Here is a 24,000-nt window from a genome sequence, read left to right as displayed (position 1 = left end):
GTTGCAAAGGGCTTGCCCATCTGGCGTCGAATTTTCTAACCCGATAAGTCTGTAAGGTTTCCAAAAGTTAAACCGCTTCGGAAGCGGAGACGTTCACGTCATTGCAACGATTTGGGGCTAGTTAGGGAATTCCCGAAACCCTCGTGCTTTTTCTTCTTTCTTGTTTAATCTTTACTTGCAGAATTCGGAATCTATGCTTTGAAACCTGCTTGCAATTAGTCTTAACTCAGGAGTTTTCTCTGCTAATCTGCGAGGCGTGTTTTTGTTTTTACAAATTAAGAGTTTTTAGCGAGTTAAAATAGCGATTCCTTGGCGCTGTTAGGAAGCTCCATTGAGCATTCAGGCGGACTAGTGAAAAGGCGCTGCCCCCGCTTGTAGGGTGGGTGTTCTCGTGTGCGCTACAAAGATTAATGTTGGCTTGCAAAGCAACCGTGAAGGAAGGCAGGGAAAGGAACGGAACGCGAGAAGCGCAGGAAGACGCATCTCAGCTGGATTTAAAGTTCCATAATTCCACTTCATGGTCTTTAACCGTTTGGTTGTATCAAAGCACCCGAGATAGCTTCCCACGGTTCCTTTTTTGCAACTCCCACATTACTCGGTGCAGTTCTTGTGCCTCTGGATGTTGCTCCCAGAGTGCAAAACGATTATTTTCATTATACGGTGCCATTTTACATCGGATTATAAAGGACGCGTTTACACGCTGAGGCGAATTTGCCTGTAGATTTGCTCTAATGGCTCCTTTGTAATGCACCCGATAAAAAGAGGCTGTACAAGCAGAGCGAGTTCAGAACTGCCTGCGACGCTGCAAGCGATCGGCGAGTCGCTGCCTGCGCTCTTCTTGCCCTGCTCTTCCTTCGGGGGTGTGCTTCAGAATTACGTGGAAAGGACTAGTTATTCCGCAAAAGAGGGAGGGTGGCGGCATGCAAAGGGGAAAAGGGAGAGGCCTGCGTGGTTTTCTGATATAAAGATGGTGGAATTGCATTTATTGGCTGCTCTTGAATTTCTGAAAATAGGGTGGCTAATCCTGAATTGTGTTTTTGTTGTGGTTTGCTTGTGTTTGGCCTAACTATCTGAACCCAGCTAGTATGACTTGAAAGCCATGATTCATACCTTAGCATAGTATATGAACCTAGTCAATTATTGTTGACTGTAGTTAAACAATGTACAGTACTGCGTGGTATAGTGCCGCCTTTCTCAGCCTTAGTGACTTTACACTGATCATCACACTGGTATAGTGTGAATGTGTGAATGCAGTCAGTGCCATCTTGGGCTGTCAGAGTGCCTTGGATTATAGTACTGTTCCATTATCTGCAAACTTTCTGCTCTGCCATTTGGAGGTCGCCAACCAGTACTTCTAGAAATATTTTTACAAAGAAGCATTGAGTGTTTTTAATCCTTCACAAGATATCACTTTTTCACTAGATTGTAGTGAGTGTTAGATCATGCGCTTTGGTTAAACGATCACAAAAGGGATGCTAGAAAAAATATGCTCAGCCAGAGGACCTTGGAGAGAGACACATGTAATATTAGACATTACTGTTAATGTCAAAACAGGTCTTAATATTAAACACCTGAGAAGAAGCCACATTATGATTTGCTTGTTTTATCTTGTTGACTTGGCACGATAGGTGAAACCACCCATTATGATTTAACATATATGAAAACTAGCTACTATGTAGTAGTTGTATATAGGTGTGTGTGTGTGTGTGTATATGTGTGTGTGTGTGTGTGTATACACACACACACACACACACACATACAGAGAGAGAGAGAGAAGAGAGATATATATATATATATTAGGTCCATTAAAAATTACATCGCACTCAGTGCGAGAATCCCCTAAAAAAATGGGGGGGGAAATGAAAAAGATGAACGGTTACAGGAACTGGGCATGGCTAGTCTAGTAAAAAGAAGGACCAGGGGAGACGTGATAGCAGTGTTCCAATATTTGAGGGGCTGCCACAGAGAGGAAAGGGGTCAAGCTATTTTCTAAAGCATCTGGAGGAATAATGGATGGAAACTGACCAAGGAGAGATTCAACCTAGAAATAAGGAAGAACTTTCTGATAATGAGAAACAACCAATGGAACAGCTTGCCCTCGGAAGTTGTGGGAGCTTCATCACTTGAGACTTTCAAGAGCTTGCACTGCCATTTGTCAGAAATGGTGAAGGATCTCCTGTTTGAGCAGGAGGTTGGACCAGATGACCTATAAGGCCCCTTCCAACTCTGTTTCTGTTTCTCAGACTTCAACTCCCATAATTCCCTAGCCAGAACCACTGCCCTAAAGCATATCCAGCAAATGTCTCTATAACCTTTGCTTGAACTATATGTTATAGGAAGCAGTTGCTGGGGCAGATAAACAGAGAAGTGCCACTGCACTTATTTTCTGCTTATGGGCTTTCTCTTGGCATCTGATTGGGCATCATGGAAACAGAATGTTTAGGTAGATAAGTATTTGGTTGACCCAACTCAGGTTTTATATTCTATTTTGGCTTTTGTTTTATGGATCTATATGTACTTTGCTTTATAATTTGAGGTTCTCCCTCCTGGCCACCTTATTCTCTTAGGGCATCTTTGTAGCCATAAAAGTTTAACATAATTGATATCTTCGTGCCTGTTTTCTGGGTCCAAGTGTACTGACTAAAGTGGTGAAAATTTACATATAATCTTGCATGTTATGTATCTATTACCATACCTTTAATGCACTCTATAAATATACTCCATGTCCTCTGCAGCCCATAGGTGGCAATAAATTGCACTAGACATTCTGATCTTATATGTATATTTCTTAGATATTTTAGTTTGCAGACTTTTGAGATTTAATGTAATACCATTTATCTTCATAGGAAATGTTAAAAGCTCTTGTAGAATCAATTTGTCTGCAAGGTATATCTTTTAAAATAACTAATATTTGCTTATATATGTGAAAATATCAGGTAATAAATGGAGCTAAATTTCAGTAATGTGGATATTCTCAAATCTAGTTATAAAGTGTCCTGGTAGAATTTGGTTAATGACTATTTTGAGAGACTCTTCATTCACTTTTCTCCCTGTGTTTAGGCTGTCTGTTTGCGGGTTCTTGTAAATTGTGTGTCATACTGAATGAAATTACAATTTGATTCTGGTTAAGATAGCTTCAAGAGTTAAATTGTATACTTTATGCAAAAGAATATGCAAAAATTGTTCGTTTTATATGTAGAAATAATTTCCTAAAACAGCTAAAATGGCTCCACACATTTCTGAAAATTTATAACAAGACAGATAAGGGAGCAGGCACATTACCCAATGCTGATAGTCGACAATGTTTGACCACAATTGAGCCCCAAATTTTTATTGTTAAGTGAGACAGTTGTTAAGTGAATGTTGCCCCATTTTACAACCTTTCTTGTCACAGTTGTTAAATGAATCACTGCTGTTATTAAGTTAGTAACATGGTTGTTAAGTGAATCTGATTTCTCCATTGATTTTGAATTTGAATTTGAAAGTTTATTTATAGGCCGCCCTTTTCCCTGGGGGGACTCAGGGCGGCTTACAACTCATGGGGAAGGGGATACAAACAATGACACATAAGAACAATACATAATTAAAAAGAACACAACATTCATACCATTCGGGTAGGGGTGGGTTAAATCTTTAGCCCCAGGCCTGACGGGATAGCCAGATTTTAAGGGCTGTGCGGAAGGTCTGGAGGGTGGTGAGGGTACGAATCTCCACGGGGAGATCGTTCCAAAGGGTCGGAGCTACTACCGAGAAGGCTCTCCTCCGCGTAGTTGCCAGTCGACACTGACTGGCAGATGGGATTCGGAGGAGGCCTAATCTGTGTGATCTAATTGGTCGCGAGGAGGTAATTGGCAGGAGGCGGTCTCTCAAGTATTTTGCTTGTCAGAAGATCACAAAACATGATCATGTGACCACATGAATGCTGCAACAATCATTAGTGTGAAAGCTGGTCATAAGTCTCTTTTTTTCAGTACTGTTGTAACTTCAAATGGTTACTAAATGAATTATTGTAAGTTGAGGATTACCTCAATATATGTAATATAATATATAATATAATATGTGTTACATAGCAATAGCAATAGCAGTTAGACTTATATACCGCTTCATAGGGCTTTCAGCCCACTCTAAGCGGTTTACAGAGTCAGCATATCGCCCCCACAGTCTGGGTCCTCATTTCACCCACCTCAGAAGGTTGGAAGGCTGAGTCAACCTTGAGCCGGTGAGATTTGAACCGCTGAACTGCAGATAACAGTCAGCTGATGTGGCCTGCAGTACTGCACCCTAACCACTGTGCCACCTCGGCTCCAATATAATAATATAATATAATATAATATAATATAATACAATACAATACAATACAATACAATACAATACAATACAATACAATACAATACAATACAATACAATACAATACAATACAATACAATACAATACAATACAATACAATACAATACAATAATATGTATTTGTCTCTTGTTACATATTTATTCTTGTAGTATGTTGTGTATAATATTCTATGCTGTAGTATTCTATAATATTCTAAGCAGCTTTTATCCAGTCCAATGACTTGCAAAATAGTAGGAATTTTAACTATAATAGTTGGTCACATAAATTACTCTGGAGTGACATGATATTTCACCATTGTTATAAACTCAGTTTGTAGGAAAACAATTGGTTGCTACTGTTTTGGTAGAAGTTCAAAAGCTACAAAATATCCCAAAAACAGTTATAGAGAAAAAAGGTCACCCAATTGAGTATAATAGTGTTGAGAATTTATTATCAGTTTTATTCATGAGGTTTTTGATCTTGTGCATGTAGTCTTTTAAATGTGGTCAGAAATGTTGTTAAATAAATATAAAGCAAAAGCACTTGACACATCGAAGGAAATAAGGAGGAACAGTTTCTTTAAGTGAAAGTGTGCAAGTGTGAAAATGGGTACAGCACCTAGTCTTGTATTGTGCCGTATTTCAAGACAAACATCTTCTGCCTTTTCTTGAATATATGTGGATGCTAAAGATTGCAGGATGGCATGAAAGTCAGCTCACTCCATGAAGGTAGTTAAGATATGTTTTTTCTGTACAGTTTTGTCTAGACAGAGCTAAGTAAAAATAAGGAATTTGGGGTAACTAGCTTTTTGGAATGTGGTTGTTTCTGTAATAGCATTTGTACTTCTAAGAGGTACAATGGGTATTTTCTTTCAAAAATTATCTAGGGGGAAAGTTAAGCAGTCCGTCTTAACACTGTCCAGCTAGAGGCACTGAGGCAAGGCACCCCACTTTTCCACATCAGTCTCAGAATGGATTGTTCCAGCAATTGGAGTTGAGGCAACTATGCAAAACAGAAGAGCTTTGTGCAGCTCTGCCACAATGTGTCTGGACCTCAGCCATGATGAATAGAAATATCTACCTCATTCATAAATGATGACTAAATATTGTTGTTAAACTTGCTGCTTGCAACTAATGTCCTGTGCAATATTTAACGCAGGGGGGAAAAAGGAACCAACTCCAATGGTATTGCCCATTGCTTACCAATTACTGGGTGGGCCTGGGGGTGTTGATTATGACAGTGTTTTTCAACCTTTTTTGTGCAAAGGCACACTTTTTTCATGAAAAAAATCACGAGGCACACCACCATTAGAAAATGTTTAAAAAAATTAACTCTGTGCCTATATTGACTATATATAAAGTAATTTTCCCACGGCACACCTTACACTATGTCACGGCACACTAGTGTGCCGCGGCACAGTGGTTGAAAAACACTGGATTATGAGCACTAACCATTCTAGACAGCTACATATCACCAGTCGCTTTAGTTAAATAGCATATCTTCCTGGCTCGGATCCATTCCCCACACATGATCAATTATGTGTTGGTTTGCGCTACTAATCAAACAATGCTATAGATGTCAAAATATGCAGCCCAGAAGCAGGAAATGGCCTTGTTTTGAAATTCAAATTATATATTTGAATTAATCATCTTAGATCTGTTGTAATTAAAAAAAACAATGTGTGTTATTTGAGGCCTGTAGTAAGACTTCAAGACTGGATATATTGGAGAAATATTTATTGCATAGACCTTATATGTCATTTTAAAGACTGTTGGAATTGAGGTAGAATAACAGTTCCTGTACTTGTGGGAATATGGTAGGAAGAAAAAAACCCAAATCTTAACTACACGAATTAATTAATGCATTAATAGATTAATTTGCATGGCTAATATTCTAATCCAGGAGAGTCTTCAACTACATTTTTTAAAACAACTGTTAATAAATACAGTGTTGGAAGTTTTACATTTTCCATGGATAGTATTTTAATTCAAGTGTCTATAGATTCTGTTCCTCTCTCTGGGAGAGCCTGCATCTGTTTCTTTATACTAAGTTTACTGTTGAAAAATGGAGATACATAAATCAATGTGTAAAATATAACTTCCAAGAGTTCCTGTGTGTTGGCAAACTGATGCAATTGGGAGTTCACATCTACATGCTAGAGATTTTTTGTGATTAGTAAACATTGAGAGTAAAACACCAATCTTTCCCTATTTCCTGATCTCAAAAATCAAGCCCCATCATTCCTAACCAGCCATATGATTAATAACGAATGGCTTACTAAGAAAATGCTTGATTATGAACCAAATTTTATCTTTGTATGTTCTTTGGAATCTGGGAAACTCAACACAATGTAAAGTATGTTTCTTCCATCTTTCATTGAAATTGCTGAAGGTAATTGGTACTTTGCAATTTATCTGGAGGTGACAGAAATATCAGGGAGGATAGGAGAATCATATTACTGCAATTAGTATTTTTAAGAGTTCTTAATGTTGGTAACACAGACTACTGTATTTGTCTCTGGCACCTGTTCTTTTGCTTAGTTCTTTAGACTGAGTTATAAGGATTGTCTGGGGTCAGAATATTTGCATTTCTCTCAAAGTTGTCTGCTTAATTCCAAAATACTTGGCTTAGATTGTATAGTATGTGAATTGGAATTTTAGGTGTCATCCCAGGGAACAAGGCTGCTCTTTGGTCTCCTTTACTTGTTGGATAAGCACACATTTTCCACAAGTGAGTAATACAGCAAAGCACCTTGGGAGGTAATTATTGTGGCTATTCTCCCTCCCAGTTGTATACTCTCAGACATTTTATTACCTAATGGAATTGTGGTGGGCAGTGAGAAACTTTTATTCAGATCAGTTTTGTAGTACCATTTATTCACATACCTGAGATCTCCCTCCCCACTGAATCTTTATGGTTCAGTTTGTATCCCCCTCCAATGAAGCAAAATTATTTTGCATTTTATTTCATGGCCCTTCATTTTATCTCTCCATGCCCTTTCCCTATCTTTATACTTTAGTACAGTATATACTGTATGCTTCTTGATTTATAAGGCATTACTCATTTTCAATTTCTTAAAGCACCACACATCCTGCTTTTCAGCAGGAGTGTTTTAATCATTATGAAATCACTACAGGTTGCAGCATCTGATGACACTAGCTGCACTTGAGAAGCAAGAAGGGTAAATTCAGATTAGTGCTGGATGGAAGATGACAGGACATTCCTTGAGGATAGGTCAAGATGGTGTCTACAGTGGCACAATCCAAGACCTAATCTTTTAAAAGTATGAGTCCAGTGTGGTAAAAAAGGATAGGGGCTTCGGTTGCATCCAACATATTAACTTTTTTGACACAGACACACATCCAGTACGCCCTTGTAAACAGCCAGAAAATCCAGGAAGTTGTATGAAGCTGAAAAAGCATTTCAGAAGAAGCAGTGGCCAATTGCTTCCATTTTGTTCTTACAAAAACAACATGAGTATGGTCATGGGGTCAACAGTAGCTGAGTCATATTCAGAGAAGAATTTACCTTTTAATGAGGATAAACTAAGTTGTAGCTGAGCCAACAATCAGTGAAACCTTCCCAATGGTAATCTTCTTTTAAGAGAAAGATTTGGGTGTCTGCTGTGCTGTTATAACTGTTATGCAGCAGTCCTCCACTTACAGCAGATTGTTTAGTGAAAGTTCAAAATTACAATGGTGCTGAAGAAAGTGATTTATGACCATTTTCACACTTAGAACCATTGCAGCAGCCTCATGGTCACATGATTGAAATTCAGCCGCCTGGCAACTGACGCATATTTATGATGGTTGTAGTATCCTAGGATAATGTGATCATCTTTTGCAACTTTCTCACAAGGAAAGTCAATGGGGAGGTTAAATTCACTTAACAACTGAATTACTAGCTTAACAACTGCAGTGATTCACTAAACAACTAGGGCAAGAAAGGTCATAAAATGGAGCAAAACTCACAAGTGTCTCACTTAGCAACAAATTTTGGCCTCACTTGTAATTAAATCAACAATAAAAACTGTAGAAAGATTAACTTTGGCTTGACTTATCCAAGCTGCTGGGGATAATTAACATAATGCTTCAAATACAATGATGTCTTGTAGCTTGTGAACTTTGAACATCTGTTCTCTGTCTTAATTGGATCTCCTTTTTTTTGCATTTACTGCAGTTAAGGTAATAAAAATGTGCTTTTCCCAACATAGAAAAACAGGAAAGCTCAGCCTCAGCCTTGTGTGCCATAGAACTCCACCCAAATTGTCTTGCCTTGCACTCAACGATAACCCTTGTTCCTTCACAAATATTAACCATTATTCTGCCTTATACAGAGGGTGTTGGCATTTCTGAAAGTACTAGTAAAAAGACTGCTCTAGCACCCTTCACAAGGTGGTCCAAACCCTTTAAGATATCCAAATATTATACTTAATAAAGACATTCAAAGTACATATATTTTTCGTCTGTTGGCATATGTTCAATGTGCAGTGAAATGTGAAAAATTTAATGCAGGTCACACTGCAAATACGAAGTATTAGATCCAGGGAAGAATAGAGGGTGACTGTTTTCAGGTAACAGAAAATAAACCTACAGAGTCTTTATCTCTGTGATGACTATGACTATTTTCAAAAGGCTAATCTTGCTAAATGTATTCTCCCAATATAGTATTCTTTAGTAAATATGAGTAACATGAGCATTTAAATAAAATAGATTGGTATGATTTTGGAGAAGTACATTCACCAGAGTGCATTCCATTTTTTGTCCGTTGTGTGGTTTTATTTTAAAAAAGCATTCATTTCTACAGAGCAATTTCACCAGGTAGCTTAGGATGCTATATATGGTTTTATTTTTCTTCCTTTTGATCTCTTTCCTTTGAGTCATAATCAAGAAAAGAGTACAAATCACAAGCACAAACTTTAAACAGTGTCATGATTTAGTGAATAGTTTGATTTTGTATGGGGTAAACAAGTGTCAGTTTCTTCCCACTGTGGTAATGTGGTCTAAAATATAAATGAATGAGTATATAACAAAAAAGAAGAATATAACTATTTCTCCAAAGCATTTATCATGAGAAACATTTGCGAGTCTGTTTAACTATCACCTTTTACTAGTGTTAACTGTTTACTTCAGTTATCAGAGCAAAGTTTATTCATGTTCAAATATTTTTATTCAAAGAATTTAATCCTCTTCTTTCTTCAAAATTTTGCATCACACAGAATGTTGGGTTCTGACTTGCTGAACACACTGGAGTCCCTTGTGAAGTCAGGCAATATAAATTTGGCCAATTCCTAGATTTTCTCTCCTGTTTTTTAACTGGTTTTGCCTTGCATCTCTCTGTATTGGTTAGGAAGTTGGACAGGACATAAAAATAACCTTCAATTAAATCAGGGAACCACAAGTTAACCATGAATGCCTCTTTGCATTTTGTTTCAAGCGAGAGTTGCAGTCAGAAGATAGCAAGAAAGCATTATTTCAGCAGTGGATTACTGCCTAAAAGAAATCAATGTATTCACACTCCTTTTCACCCATCACATAAGTTGGAAAACAAACCACATTATGGTTTTAATCAGATTATGAATGCAGTAATTGTACATAGGTATGAGTAACCCTAACTCTGAATATTTTGAAACTATTTTACAATACTTCGGCTTTCATCTGAGTAATCCATGAAATGAAAATAACTATGGGGCCATTATTTATTAGAGAGTATTTGTTTTTAACAGTAGAGGAAGAATGTAAGGAATAATTAGAATGATTCCTAATTCATTCTAATAGGGGTGACCATGATCTAAAAAAAAAAGATAACTTTTTCTTTCTAAAGCAGCATGGCTAAACAGCAGATTCTTTTAGGCAGTTTGATTTGTCTTTATTAAAAGCTAACTTTCAAATAACTGTTTTGAAGATTAAAGTTTTTCTGATAAGGCAGTGCATGGCTAGCTTCCAAATCATAGTTCTGGTAATGTCCATATTTCTTAAGATATATCTTTTTAGATGTTTGAACTTCTGCAACTGAAAACAAATAGGTAGCGGCATTTAACTGTGGCAAGTAAATTTACCAAGAGAAGCCAGATATTAGAATTCTCCAGCAATGGGACCTATTCAAAAATACCTCTAGTATATTTAATCCAAACATTATCTCTCTTCAGTGTCAAACTCTGAAGAAATTGGCTGTTGGCAGATGCCTGATATCTGTGGGGATCATAGTGATCAAGCAACTATGAAACCCGAAATAACTCTTATCCTCTCTTCACACTGAAGTTTGATTTTGCACACTGAGATTCTGTGCAGCTATGACACTTTTCCACTAAGCAACATGGAGGCAGAAAGTTCATTTGTCTTATGTTATGCATATTCTGAAGAACAAGACTCATGCTTACTTCTAATCCTAAATCAACAAAATGCTGTTATGTGGGATGCAGTGGCTCAGTGGCTAAAATGCTGAGCTGGTCGATCAGAAAGGTTGGCAGTTCAGCGGTTCGAATCCCTAGTACCGTGTAATGGAGTGAGCTCCCATTACTTGTCCCAGCTTCTGCCAACCTAGCAGTTCGAAAGCATGTAAAAATGCAAGTAGAAAAATAGGAACCACTTTGATGAGAAGGTAACAGCGTTTTGTGCGCCTTCGGAATTTAGTCATGCCGGCCACATGACCACAGAGATGTCTTCGGACAGCCCTGGCTCTTCAGCTTCAAAATGGAGATTCGTACCACCCCCTAGAGTTGGAATGACTAGCACATATGTGTGAGGGGAACCTTTACCTTTACCTTATGTAGGCTGGTCAGACATCTGTGATTGCAGTGAGTGGTTTTCATAGGTTAGCCAATTCTTGCAGCATCATGCACTATCATGTGAAGTCTGAATCTAATTTTTCCACATCTTTAATTTATCTTTTTAATTCAAAAAGCACTTTTAACATTTTGGAAGAAATGGCACCAGGATCCTAAAAATGATTGATCTTGATTAATTGGAGTAAATCAGCTTTAAAACTGCCTTATTTTAGCTAATTATAGTTAAGATAAATGATTATTCAAGTTCAACATCTCAGTAAGCTATATTTAAATTTGAAGTATACGTTTTCATGGCTACATGAAAAGTAGAAAAATGTCTGTCTGAATTCTCCCAGTGGTTGTCTTTTCTAAAGTAAATCTGTGTATAAAATATGTATAAGCCACCTTCCAAAGCCATGGTTTGTTTTTGCCTTGGTTTATTGAATAAATCAATAACAAACTGAAGTTTTTCAAATGAGAAAAATAATTATGGTTTATTCAGTCAGTCCTGGTTTTTACCATTCTTTTCTGCCAGTACCCAGGAACAAACTGGGCAAAATATAAAAAACCAGAATTAAATGGGCTCAGGCAAAACTGTGTGTAAAATAATGAATAGCAACCCTTGTTTCTGAATTGTGATTTGTAAAAAACAAAATGTATTTCCCTTTTTAAAGATGGATTTGCATATCATACTAAACCAAGCTTGATCACATTGCATTGTAATTCAGTGTTATATGTGAATCCAACCTACCTGCTTACAAATTAGAGCCAGCCATGTGTAACTAAGTTTGCAACATGACATTCCAGCAAGCAGACAGTGAATGTTCTTGAAATGAAAGATTGCCAAACAGTAATCTCTTTGAAAAGAAATTAACTGATGGCTTGCTAACCTACATTTTGGTGTTCATGAGAAACATTCAGCATGTTAAGGACTATTATAGAAAGCCTATGGCCATATCACTGAACTACAACATTGTATTAGAAATAATTCTCTCGGTGAACTGTGATAACAGGTTGAGAGCAGGGGTGGGTTCCGGCCGGCTTTACTGCCAGTTCGCTTGTGCATGCGCAGTTCAATTAAAGCAAGATGGCGGTGATGACTGGGGAACCGATTCAGGGGCGTGGCATGCCTGGGTTGCTGCCAGTTCCAGCGACCCGGGCCGGCATACCACTACTATTTCGGTAGAACCAGACTGAACCCGTAGGACTCCACCTCTGGCTGAGAGGAATATTCTTCTGGTGATTATTATAATGTACTATAGAGATCAGCCCTTTATTTTGTAGCTGAAGGGGAAAAGGTAGATAGCATGGGGCTCTTTCATGGGTAGCCCACTGTCTGGGTGAGATCTGAATTGTTTCATAGTAAGATTAGTTTAATGATCTGAGAGGAATTAATGTACAATTGCTCCATCATAAATGTTCAGACTAGTCAACACAAGTCCTTAATTACTTCCTGGAGTCTGTACTGACATAATACAATACAATATGCTATTACAGTATCTTCTGAGCTTGACTAAATTAATAACTGACATTGATAGAGAATTTGCATTATCTGTTGTAGATCCTTTATTTTAATAGCCTCATAATGGGAAATCAATGTAAAATAATAGTTTCTAAATCAGAAAACAGTCTTTTTTTCCTTCTCCATAAGAAGCCATCATATCTACATTTATAATTTTGACTGTATTCCTTTTTTTAAGAGAACAGAAAATGGTTATACGTAGAATCTGAGATTTTAATAGTGTTTTTCTACTTTTTCACTAATTGGACAAATAAGGTAACCTGGATTTGGCAGCTGAGTACTTCTGCCACTAAGCTTCGGCATGAGCTGTACTGTTAGTTGTTCAACTGAATGGTGATAAAGTGTGAGTTAAAAACATAGAACATAGGATAATCGGGTTAGAAAAGACGTTAAAGGTTTTCTAGTCCAACACTTTGCTCAAGCAGGAGCTCTATACCATTTAGGGCAAATAGCTGCCTAGTCTCATGAAAACCTCCACTGATGGAGCACCCACAACTTCTGGAAGCAAGCTGTTCCATTGAATTGTTCTCACTGTCAGGAAATTTCTTCTTAATTCTAGGTTAGATTTCTCTTTAATAATCTTCATTACTCCTTGTCCTGCCCTTAGATAGTTTGGAGAAAAGGTTGACCTTCTCTGTGACAGCCCCTCAAATATTGGTCCCAGTAGGATTGTAACTAATGCACTAGCCAAAGGTACATGAACTCTCCTTAGACCACAGCTTCTACCTGATGTTTTAGTAGAAGCCAAGAATCCGAGAGGATCCTGAAGTATTGACCAATTCCTTCAGGGGCAGGAAGAGCCCACTGTGAACAACTATCAGGAATGATGTCATTGCATTGCCTGTTGCTTATGAATGGAAATAGCTCCAGTCTGGTAGGATTTAGTCTGGGCTTCTTTCACTTCATCCAGTCTTCACAGTCTCCAGATACCAGTTCAGGACTTGTATAGCATTTTCAGCCCAGTCCAGGGTGGCAATATGTAATTGAGTGTCAGCATACTGATAATACCTTATCTTGAACTGATAGATGATCTTCCACAGTGGTTTACATGGGGGAAAGAATTGAGTCCTGACAATCCCATGTTAGAAGAAAGTTGTGAAATGCATACAGGTCAGGGGAGGGATTTCCCAATAGATAGCACAGTATTGTCACCAGAAATTTCAAATTTCCCATTGAAGGAAAATTAGCAATACAACTTTTCAAAGATTGAATGTAACTGTGCAGTATAACTTAATGTCTTTACCAGGGTTAATGTTGCTAACCAACATTGACCAAGTCCCACAGCTGCATTAAGGGGATCCTGCCACTCTTTGAAGATCCCCTTATTGTTTTTGCTGTCCTAAGGGAACAAGCAAGAAATGGTTATGATGGCACCCGTTGAAGGGTGCATATTCAGAAGGAAGACTGAGCACAAAACAGATTAGGGGACTTTGGGGTTAAGAGTGAAGTAATCTTATCCACAGCTTTGTTAACATTTTGAACTTTGTTTGGGTCTTACAAGAATTTATTTTACAACATGGTCTTTAGCTTGATGACTTGCTTCATTTTTGTGTTAGTTTAGGGCAGTGTCTGGTCTGACCACCTTAGTTAAGCTTCATTTCAATATGAAAGAAATCAACATTCTGAATCCTAAGGTAGCTGGAGCTTGATGATTTATATGTGCTCAAGGAGAAGAACTGTTGCTCTGTTTATTCAGAGACACTCCCTTCTTTCATATCATGTCAAAGCACTGTAATATTTCTCTTTGAAGACATCTCTTTTAAAGGATACTTGCCTCGGGGCAAAAAAAGCAGTCATTCTAAATACTAAAAAAAGAACCCACCATCTGTTCTCACACTTTGTAAAGAACTGGGGTGACAAAGAATTTTTTTAAAGGGGGGGATGTCTAAGTCTAAAGAAAGCTTGTTTATCAAGTCATCAAGAAGGATATAACTAATCAACACTAAAAACAGCAGCACTCTACTATATATTTTTCTTTGAAATGTGAACTTGTTAATTACTGTGTACCGTAATATGAATGACTAATGTTGATTTCACTTATTTCCCATGGAATTCTTTCCTGGGGCATGATAGACCATCCCCCCCTCTCTATGTGTACAAATTGACTATATACTGTAGGAAGAGTGATGTAGCATTGCCGCTTAAAGGCCCCTATTTTATGTGATATGTTGTAATTCCACCAGTATTATTAGAAGTGGTTATTATGACCCTGCCTCTGTATTTATTTCTAAGATCCTATCCCTTGTTTTCTTATTTATTATTTGGCTTGCTCGGTGCTATAATTAAAGGCTCTCAGTTAGATGAAGTGATGATGTTTTTCTGCTGTTGTATACCAGGGCGGTACAAATCTTGAAAGGAATGCTTCACTTCAACAAAGATTGAACCAAAGTAGTCTCTCAAGTGCCATTCACCAAAAACTTCCAGGCAGTATGAAGTACTGTATTTTTCGGAGTATAAGATGCACCTTTTTCCCTCAAAAAAGAGGTTGGAAATCTGGGTGCATCTTATACACCGAATACAGCATTTTTTTGCCTCCTGAAGCCCCGCTCCTTTCACCAAAATGGCCGTGCATAGCCTTATGGAGACTTTCAGAGAGCTCCTGGAGGCTGGGGAGGGCAGAAATGAGCAAAAAACAGGCTGGTTTTTTTACACCCCCCCCCCAGCCCCCAGCAGCACTCTATAAGCCTCCATAAGGCTATGCATGCAATTTTTTTTTACAAAAGTGGGCGCATTTTTTTAAAAAAATGGACCATTTTTTGCTCGTTTTTGCCCCCCCCCCAGGAGCATTCTGCAAACCCCCACAGGCTATTCATACCTTTTTAAAAAAACGGGCCTGTTTTCGCGAAAAACGGCCGTTTTTGGGAGGTTTGCAAAGTGCAAGAACTTTTTTCCCCCTTTTGGAAAGCTCTTTAACTGATTGATGAGATTGATCAAGAGCTGTGCCAGCAGAAACCAAGTCTTAGGTGCTCTCTCTCTCTCCCTCTATCTACCTATGTACATACCTACTCTCTCTCCCTATCTACTGTATTTCTCTCTCTCTATTTCTCTCTCTATCCCTCTACCTATCTACTGTATTTTATCTTACCTACCTACTTACCTACTCTCTCTCTCTCCCTACCTATGTATTGTATTTTTTCTCTCTCTTCCTATTTCTTTCTCTCTATCCCTCCAACTACCTATCTACACACTCTCTCTGTCTCCCTACCTACCTACTGTATTTCTCTCTCTTCTCTCTCTTTCTCTCTCTCTTTCTCTCTCTCTTTCTCTCTTTACCTACCTACCTACCTACTCTCTCTCTCTCCATACCTACCTACTGTATTTCTCTCTCTTTCCCTCCCTCTCTATCCCTCTATCTTCCTACCTATTTTTTTAAAAAAATTGCCTCTTCAAAACCCTGGTGCGTCTTATACTCCGGTGCATCTTATACTTGCCTTGAATCTTTGCTTTGATATAGGAAATAATAATGCTTGGGGGAAGTGAAATTAATTTGCTGTTACATTTCTCATATGTTCATCTCTTTGAGTTGGTTTCCCTTTATTAGGGAAAACTATTTTTTTAGTATTAGTGCCAGAAAAACCAAGTTACAAATTTTCTACTTGGTTTTATGTTTTGTGTATTAGGAACTATAGTATAAGTGCTGCAGGCTAGATTGGGAAATAAAAAAATCTGCTGGAAAAAGCAATGGGATACCACTTTTGTATTCTTTCCAAAAATACTACATGGATGTGTTTATCAAGTCGATCATGAGTTGAAGTTGCTCAAAAGAAATGTTATCTTTTTGTATCAGTCATTCATACAAGCCTATTTTGTGTTCTTACATTCAGAAAAGTAAATACAGTAACCCACAGTAAATAGCTGATTGCTAATGTGTTTTATCCAGTGCTCCAGAGTTATATGTTAGTGTTGAAAGGAAAACTAGGTCAAATTCCAAGCTGGGAATAAAATGGAGGCTGCTTAAGAAAAATGGTTTATTGATGAGCTGACCAACATGTAGTTCTGGGACAGCTGACTAATTAGCTAATGACTGCAAGGATTTCTATTCAGTTTACAGTATTTTGTAATTTTGAGGTTTGCTTTAGGCACTTTTATTATTTGATTGGTGGTGAGTTAATCCAATTATAGCCTAAAAGTCCTGTCCTGTCCTTCTTAATCCCATCAACTGGACCTGAAAATGATTTGTTTATGAATAGATTGGCCTAGATTTCTCAATGGATACAAAATATCCATCTCTAAAGACTTCAGGCATCTTCTGGAGTCTGTTGGGGCCGCTTTCTGCCTTTTTGGAGATTTTTCTCTATTACAATGAATTACTTGCTAACCTTATTGAATGTTGTTCTTTCACCAGGCTAAGTTATTCCACAGGGTTGCAGTAAGGATAAAATGGGATATCTGCCTTTGTGTGCTCCTTGAAATAAAAAGTCAGATAGAAATGTAAAAGTCCTTGAAATCCAGAGCGTGAATAATTAAGACTGTTCTTAAGAGCCGTATCTGAACAGAGCTAACAGATCTAGACACTGCAGTAACGTAGACAGCCACTATTTAATGGTGGCCCTGATTTTGAACCCCAGATTTGGTACACCTAATTTTAAGTGATTGCTTATTTTACAGCCAAAGTGTAGTCTCCAAATTTTTACTTAACTATTTATAATTTATTATTGATATTGAACTTCTTTTTAAAGAAACGAGAGGCTTTCTTGTTTGCTTAAATCTCTTCTGCCCTTTCTCAAGTTGGAAGTAGTTCTTTCAAATCTAAACACAGATACAGACAAAATGTTTCAGCAGAATTTATTATTGATGAATGGACTTATGGGTTTCGTTTGCAGCTAGATTTGAGTTATCAACCACACTTGATATTCTGCTTTTTAAATAATAGCATGAATGAGTAAGTCCCTGTTTTTCTAGGTGAAATTTCCATTAAAATTTAAAAAGTTTTATTTAAAATATCAAAGCTACTAAAAACCAAGTACCCCACTGGTAAACTAAATCATGCATTTCACATTTTCTGTCTAGGGAGCGTATGGAACTATTGGAGGAAGCAAAGAAAATGGAAATGGCAAAATTTCGTTATATTCTTCCAGTGTATGGCATTTGTAAAGAGCCTGTAGGGTTGGTCATGGAATACATGGAAACGGGATCTTTGGAGAAGCTCCTGGCCTCTGAACCGCTTCCCTGGGAGCTACGTTTTCGAATCATCCACGAAACAGCTGTAGGCATGAACTTCCTTCACTGCATGTCTCCACCTTTACTTCACCTGGATCTTAAGCCAGCAAACATCCTGCTTGATGCCCACTATCATGTTAAGGTAGGTCACAGTCTTTCAGAATATGATTCCCCATTTTTTACCAATCGGTTCAGGATGACAGGGAAGATTCGCTTAATATAAATTTGCAGTTGTCATGCAACACTTTTTTGTAAGCTTAGTAGCAAACTTAAAGAAACCAATGAATGGGCTAAGAACACCTACAGCTACCTTACAAAGTAATTAAAATAAATTGGAATGAAAAAAAGGTTTGGCATTTACCTTGCCCATAAAAGCATTTATTCCAAAGAAAAAGCACATTCGCTTATCACCATCTTTTTAAAATGTATTTATTGTATTTATTGATCAAATTTATACTATGTAAATCTAACTATATAAGTGATTCTGAGCAGCTGACAAGTAAAAACATCATTTAAATCCTTACAAAATATAAAAAGCTGAGAGAGCATTGTCAAATCACCAATCATTCCCAGGGCTGTGTACCACTATTGAATTCCCATGCTAGTTTGACACCAAGCCAGCTCTTAGTGTTCTTCTGGAAGACCGCAAAAGTAGGTGCCAACCTTATCTTCAAGGGCCAGGTGTTTCATAGGGCAGGGTCCAATGGCAGAAAAGGCTCTCCTCCTAGGCCTTGGCAGTCAAAATGCTTTAGCTGATGAGGGCCTTCTTGCTGGCTTGGGTAAAATGGTTCAATGTGATTGAGATGAGATGGTTCCTCAAGTAATCTGGCCCCATGCTATGAAGAGCTTTAAAGGTCATAACCAATACCTTGAATTGGACCTGGAAGCAAACGGGCACTCAAAGCAAATATACACAGCAGAGGTGTTACACGTGCAGTCCTAGTGATACCCATAACTATGCATGTCACCAGCTCTGCACCACCTGCAGCTTCTGGAAACTTTTCAAGAGTAGCTCCCATGTAGAACATCTTGCAGTAATCCATGTAGAAGATGACCGGGGCATGAATGACAAAGAGAAAGGGTTCCCAGTCCATGAAAGGATGCAGCTAACCCACAACATGAAGGAGTTGTGAGTTTAGAAGGATCCCAAATTGTGCACTAGGTTCAACTGGGGCACTGCCCATCCAGGACCAAAGAAGCTGAAGCCCTTGAGAGAAAAGAGCCCCGCCTCCAGGCACTGTGAAAGAACATCCACGGCTAAGTGCCTTAGCCTTTAAAATTTTTGAATATTTGTTGTTCAGGCCATTGTTAAAATTGAAAAATTACATTAATGGGGATATTCATAAATTAAAGTCATCACATGTGCATTTTGTCTGGCCCTGCTTGGGCTTGTGAAAACTCTAGTTTCAAAACAGAACACAAATGCAAGTAAAAAAAAGCAGAAATATGCATTTACGGGAATGTAATAAAGTTGAAAGAGAAAAGGAAGCAGATAAGATCCTGGATCCAATTCTATGCCCTATCTCTCATTTGCGTAGTTATATCTGGCAACTAAATAAACAGAAGTCATAGCAACAGGGCTTAATTTTTAATCAAAGTTTATTATTTGCCAAACAATACTTCCTTCATTATCATCCTATATAAAGAGTCACTAAGATGTAGCTGGTATTTCCCAACAGCAATCTAGTTGATGTCCAGAATTGTTAACCACTTCCTCTTTAAGTAAGCTTGGAAGTCTGCTGCATCCATCGCAACCAATATCTTTGCTCATTCAGTTTAGTGCTTACCATGGTTATAAATGGCTTGAATTCTGGGCATGAGTTAAATTGCTAAAGTACATTAGTTAAATTACTTTGGAAATGATTTTTGAAGGTAGACTTTAGAATTTGAGCTCTAAGTAGATATTCAGATTCCTTTTTCTTGTAGCAATCCAATATATGGATAGCAGTGGTGGGTTTCAATTTTTTTTAGAACCTCTTCTATAGTGGTGGCCTGCTTTGTGGGAGTGGCTTGCTGGCCATGTGACTGGGTGAGAGTGGCTTGCCAGCCATGTGACCGGGTGGGCGTGGCCAACTTGTAAAATGTGCTGAAACTCACTTAACAACGCTCTTGCTTAGCAACCAAAATTTTGGCTCAGAAACTCTGGCATTTGAAGCACGCAAGTCTTAAAGCTGTCAAGTTACAAGACCCTTGCACCCCTAACCCTTCAGAAAAAAACCCCAGGGGTGTTCAAACTTGACAGCTTTAAGACTTGTGGACTTCAACTCCCAGAATTCCTCCTCTCGCTCTTCATCTTGATGATGTGCGGATGGGCGGGGGGAGGGAGCTGGAATCGGTTCTAAACGGCACTGCAAATTTGTGGAACCTCTTCTATAGAAGAGGTTAGAACTGGCAAGAACCCACCCCTGGTGGATAGGCATGGTCTCCATAATTGTTCAGTCATATTTGTGATGTGTGTCATAAAAGGTATAATGCTGCTGTTACCAGACTAGCTTTCTATGATTGGATATGTATCCCCAACACACTTAGAGGAAGGACTGACTTGGGAAGGAGCAGTTAATATATGGTTGAAATCCGTTTTCTATCGTCTCTATCTGAGTGACTGAGAGATGATGAGAGAAGCTGGGATTTGTAGTTCAGTAACATTTAGAGGGGATGTCTATGAAAGATTCTTAGTCATCCAGGTCACAGTTGTCCCAAAAGTGCTTTTTTCCAAGAGGCAACTGGATTTTCTGATTTTTCTTTGAAGACATTTCACTTCTCATTCAAGAAGCTTCTTCAGCTCTGACTGGATGGTGGGAAATGGAAAGATTTCATTCTCCACCATCCAGTCAGAGCTGAAGAAGCTTCTTGGATGAGAAGCGAAACATCTTCAAAGAAAAAACAGAAAGTCCAGTTGCACTTTGGGACATTTGGAGGGAATATATCCTGAGTTTGTAGAAAACTGACTCAAGATTTTTAAAAATGATATCTTAGGTAAATAAATTAAGAAAGAATCTTAAAAAATATTTTCTGAAGGATTAGTGGTGACAAAGATGCCCTTGTTCTGATATAAAGTTTTATGTGCTAGGTTTCCTTCCATTGTATATGAATAATGTATCTAGTACATTGTGTAGGTTGCATCATCATATTTCTTCCAATAATCTTTTGGTCTCATTTTGAAAGAATTGTGCTATTGAGTAAAATTTGGAAATCTTGTATTTTATGTTGAATTCAAAATCTTGAATCACTGCTTTGACTCTCTCAAATTGTAGCCTAATTTAAATTGAGGGGGGGAGAGGGGAGAGAGAGGGAGGGAGGGAGAGAGAGAGAGAGGGTCAGTCAGTCAGTCAGTCATATACCCCCGACTCTTAACAGGGGATATATGAGTAAAAACATATGCTGTAAAAGAAAAATATTCAAGGCAACCAATTTTAAAACTATGGAGCTCTTAGAACAGTGAGGGGTGAGAAACTGTGGTTGTTTTACGACTTGTGGGCTTCAACTACCAGAATTCCTGAGCCAGCCATGGTTCCCAACCTCTGTCTTAGGACATTGCTCTTTTTGTTAATATGTAGGCGCATTACAAAAGACACCAAATACTTCATGTGCTTCATTTGTCAGTGCATCTAGATGTGTAGGGATGTCCAACTTGAGCTTGGGGACCCCATGTTACAAGCCTGTGCTTTAAAATATAGATTCATGGTAAATGCTCAATGATTGTTAATGGCTTTCTCAAAATATATGAACCACTATAACTGGTTGGTACGCGTTCTGTTCTGAGTAGGAATCAAATTTCATAGTGTTTTTGATGAGGCTATTTTTTTTTTGCTATTTAACTATCAAAAGCAGGGGGGGGGATTACATCATTTTAAATCCTTTTTCTTTTTTTCACCAACCAGAAGCACAATGTAATTTAAATTTCCCTAATTTTTTTCTAATTTTTCCTCATCATTTTTTTATAATCTAAACTCTTTACAAAAACATTGAAGTTATGCCCATTATCTCTTTCCTTTCTTCCTTTCTGCTCTCACTACATTTGCTACTTTCTTCTTGTTCATTTATAATTAAATGTGTTTTAGTTCCCCAACCCATTTACTCTGTAAACAGCACTTAATCATTAGCTAATAATGGCTCTTTACCATCTGGCTAACTTTTAAAAATCCATATGTAAGGGATTTTCAATAATGTCTACATAATATTATTTATCCTAACTGGGATGATTAATTACAAATCATAATAGATAGTCCTTAATCAGCAGTTGCCAGAATATTCTGTTTTTTCTCCTCTCTGACTCTTATTGCCTCCAGATTGCAGTCCATACATACACAGGTAGGCCACGACCTATGACCACAATTAAGCCCCAAATTTCTGTTGCTGAGCAAGACATTTGTTAAGTGAGGTTTGCCCCATTTTACCACCTTTCCGGCCACAGTTGTTAAGTGAATCACTGCTTTTGTTAAGTTAGTAACATGGCTGTTAAGTGAATCTGGCTTCCTCATTGACTTTGCTTGTCAGAAGGTCGCAAAAGGGGATCACATGACCCTGGGACACTGCAACCGTCATAAATATGTGTCAGTTGCCAAGCATCTGACTTTTGATCATGTGACAATGGGAATGCTGTAAAATTCATTAAGTGTGAAAAATGGTAATAAATCACTTTTATTAGTGCTATTATAACTTTTGAACAGTCACAAAATAAACTGCTGTATGTGAAATCAATTGAATTTAATTTCACAGGGTTTCTGAATAGACATGTTTTTCTGGTATGACTTCTGCACATCATTTTATCCTAAATATTTAACTTTATAGTTGAGTCTTATAAGAAGGGCTTATTTCTTTATATACTCAGGAAATAGAAAGCTGTACAAGATGCCCTCAGTTGACATGCTGGCATATTGTTAGATTGCTTTAGTAAACAAATTCTTAGGATATAGAGAATGTAAAGGGCAATATTTCTGCACAATGGTTACAGAAGCATGGACGATTTAACAGCAGTTATTTTGAGACTGCTGAATTGTTTCTTTTTCACCCTTTAAAAATCTTCTGTTTTGGGAACACAGATTATACTTTTGTTTTGAAACCTAAATAAATCATGTACAAATTTGGAGAAATATTGTTCAGATTTTACAAAATAATTCTCTGACACTGGGCTGCCTATAGAGGGGTGGGAAATTCTTTTTTCCTTATAATAAAACTTTTTCTTTATTCCCTGGACCAATATATTTGCTACCATTTAGGCAAAATTTATCCTTCTGAGGTGATCTTTTCTTAATCAAACCATTCACTCAGCCTCTTAAAATCTGTCATGTGTTTTTGAAATGCTTATTGTTTGGAGGGAAAAAGCAGCATTAATTTTTGAGGAAGAGTGAAATTGGGAATCTAACTAGAATTAAGCATTTAAGACCAAATAATCTCAGTATTTGATTTCTCCCTTCAAAAAACTGTTTTAATTTTGGCTGGACTTGTACTGGACAAGATGTGCTTGTTGTGGTAAAAGGGGAAAGCATTTTTGGCATCACAAGGACAAATTGTATAATTTGCTAGTTTATCAATTACTTGAAAAGCTACATTGAAAAGCTACACACACACACACACAAAATAGACACATGGAAGAAACTGGAAGTGTGGAAAATGAAATGCAAAAGGCAATGATAGGTGTCTTTTATAAAACCATTGCACTTTGAAATCACAAACATGCATGTTTGCATTGATCAGCTGATTAACTCATGTAACGTTATGTAATAAAATACACACACAACCTTTGTCCCTGTTTGAGAAATTATAGCTCACTTATTTTATGTTGAAATTTCTGTTTAGGGTTCCTTTATTTAAGATAGCAGCAGTACACTTGAAGGAGGGACATTTTCATTTTTGATGGGAGGTTATTATCACTGCCTTTTTGTTTTATGTGGAAGGAAAAATACATTGTTGATAAATAACTGGCATATTGTATTTTGACTTGAATACATGTGCATCTATCAGCATTCTATATATCTTAGTTTAGCGCTGGGTTAAGGTTGTATACTTGTATATTGTGATATATTCATAGGAGTTTGACTTGTAATAAGATGGGAACTATAACATTCCCTATGATTATCAGAAGAATTTAAAATGTGAACACACTAGGAAGTAACCAAAATTATTCTTTTGACAACATTGGCTTGATAATTATTTGAATAGGCTATTTCTGCTATTAATCATCTACTTTAGTTGGTTGGTTGATTGGTTTTTATCAATTATGGAC

The 24,000-nt window shown here is 37.6% G+C and overlaps 1 protein-coding gene across 1 annotated transcript in view; it reads left to right on the top strand.

Moving 5' to 3' along the window:
• RIPK4 (receptor interacting serine/threonine kinase 4) overlaps positions 1–24,000 on the top strand; it is a 31,297-nt gene that overhangs the window by 638 nt on the left and 6,659 nt on the right. Inside the window, exon 2 of the mRNA XM_014056470.2 lies at positions 17,625–17,916. Coding sequence (XP_013911945.1) covers positions 17,625–17,916 — 292 coding nt within the window. The remainder of the gene's footprint in view (positions 1–17,624; positions 17,917–24,000) is intronic.

This window comes from Thamnophis sirtalis, unplaced genomic scaffold (assembly GCF_051295495.1).
Source record: "Thamnophis sirtalis isolate CommonGarterSnake01/CBP01778 unplaced genomic scaffold, rThaSir2_p1.2 scaffold_8, whole genome shotgun sequence".
NCBI classification, from domain to species: domain Eukaryota; kingdom Metazoa; phylum Chordata; class Lepidosauria; order Squamata; family Natricidae; genus Thamnophis; species Thamnophis sirtalis.
Note: the sequence above shows the minus strand (reverse complement) of the source record. Positions and strands in the feature narration are given on the sequence as shown.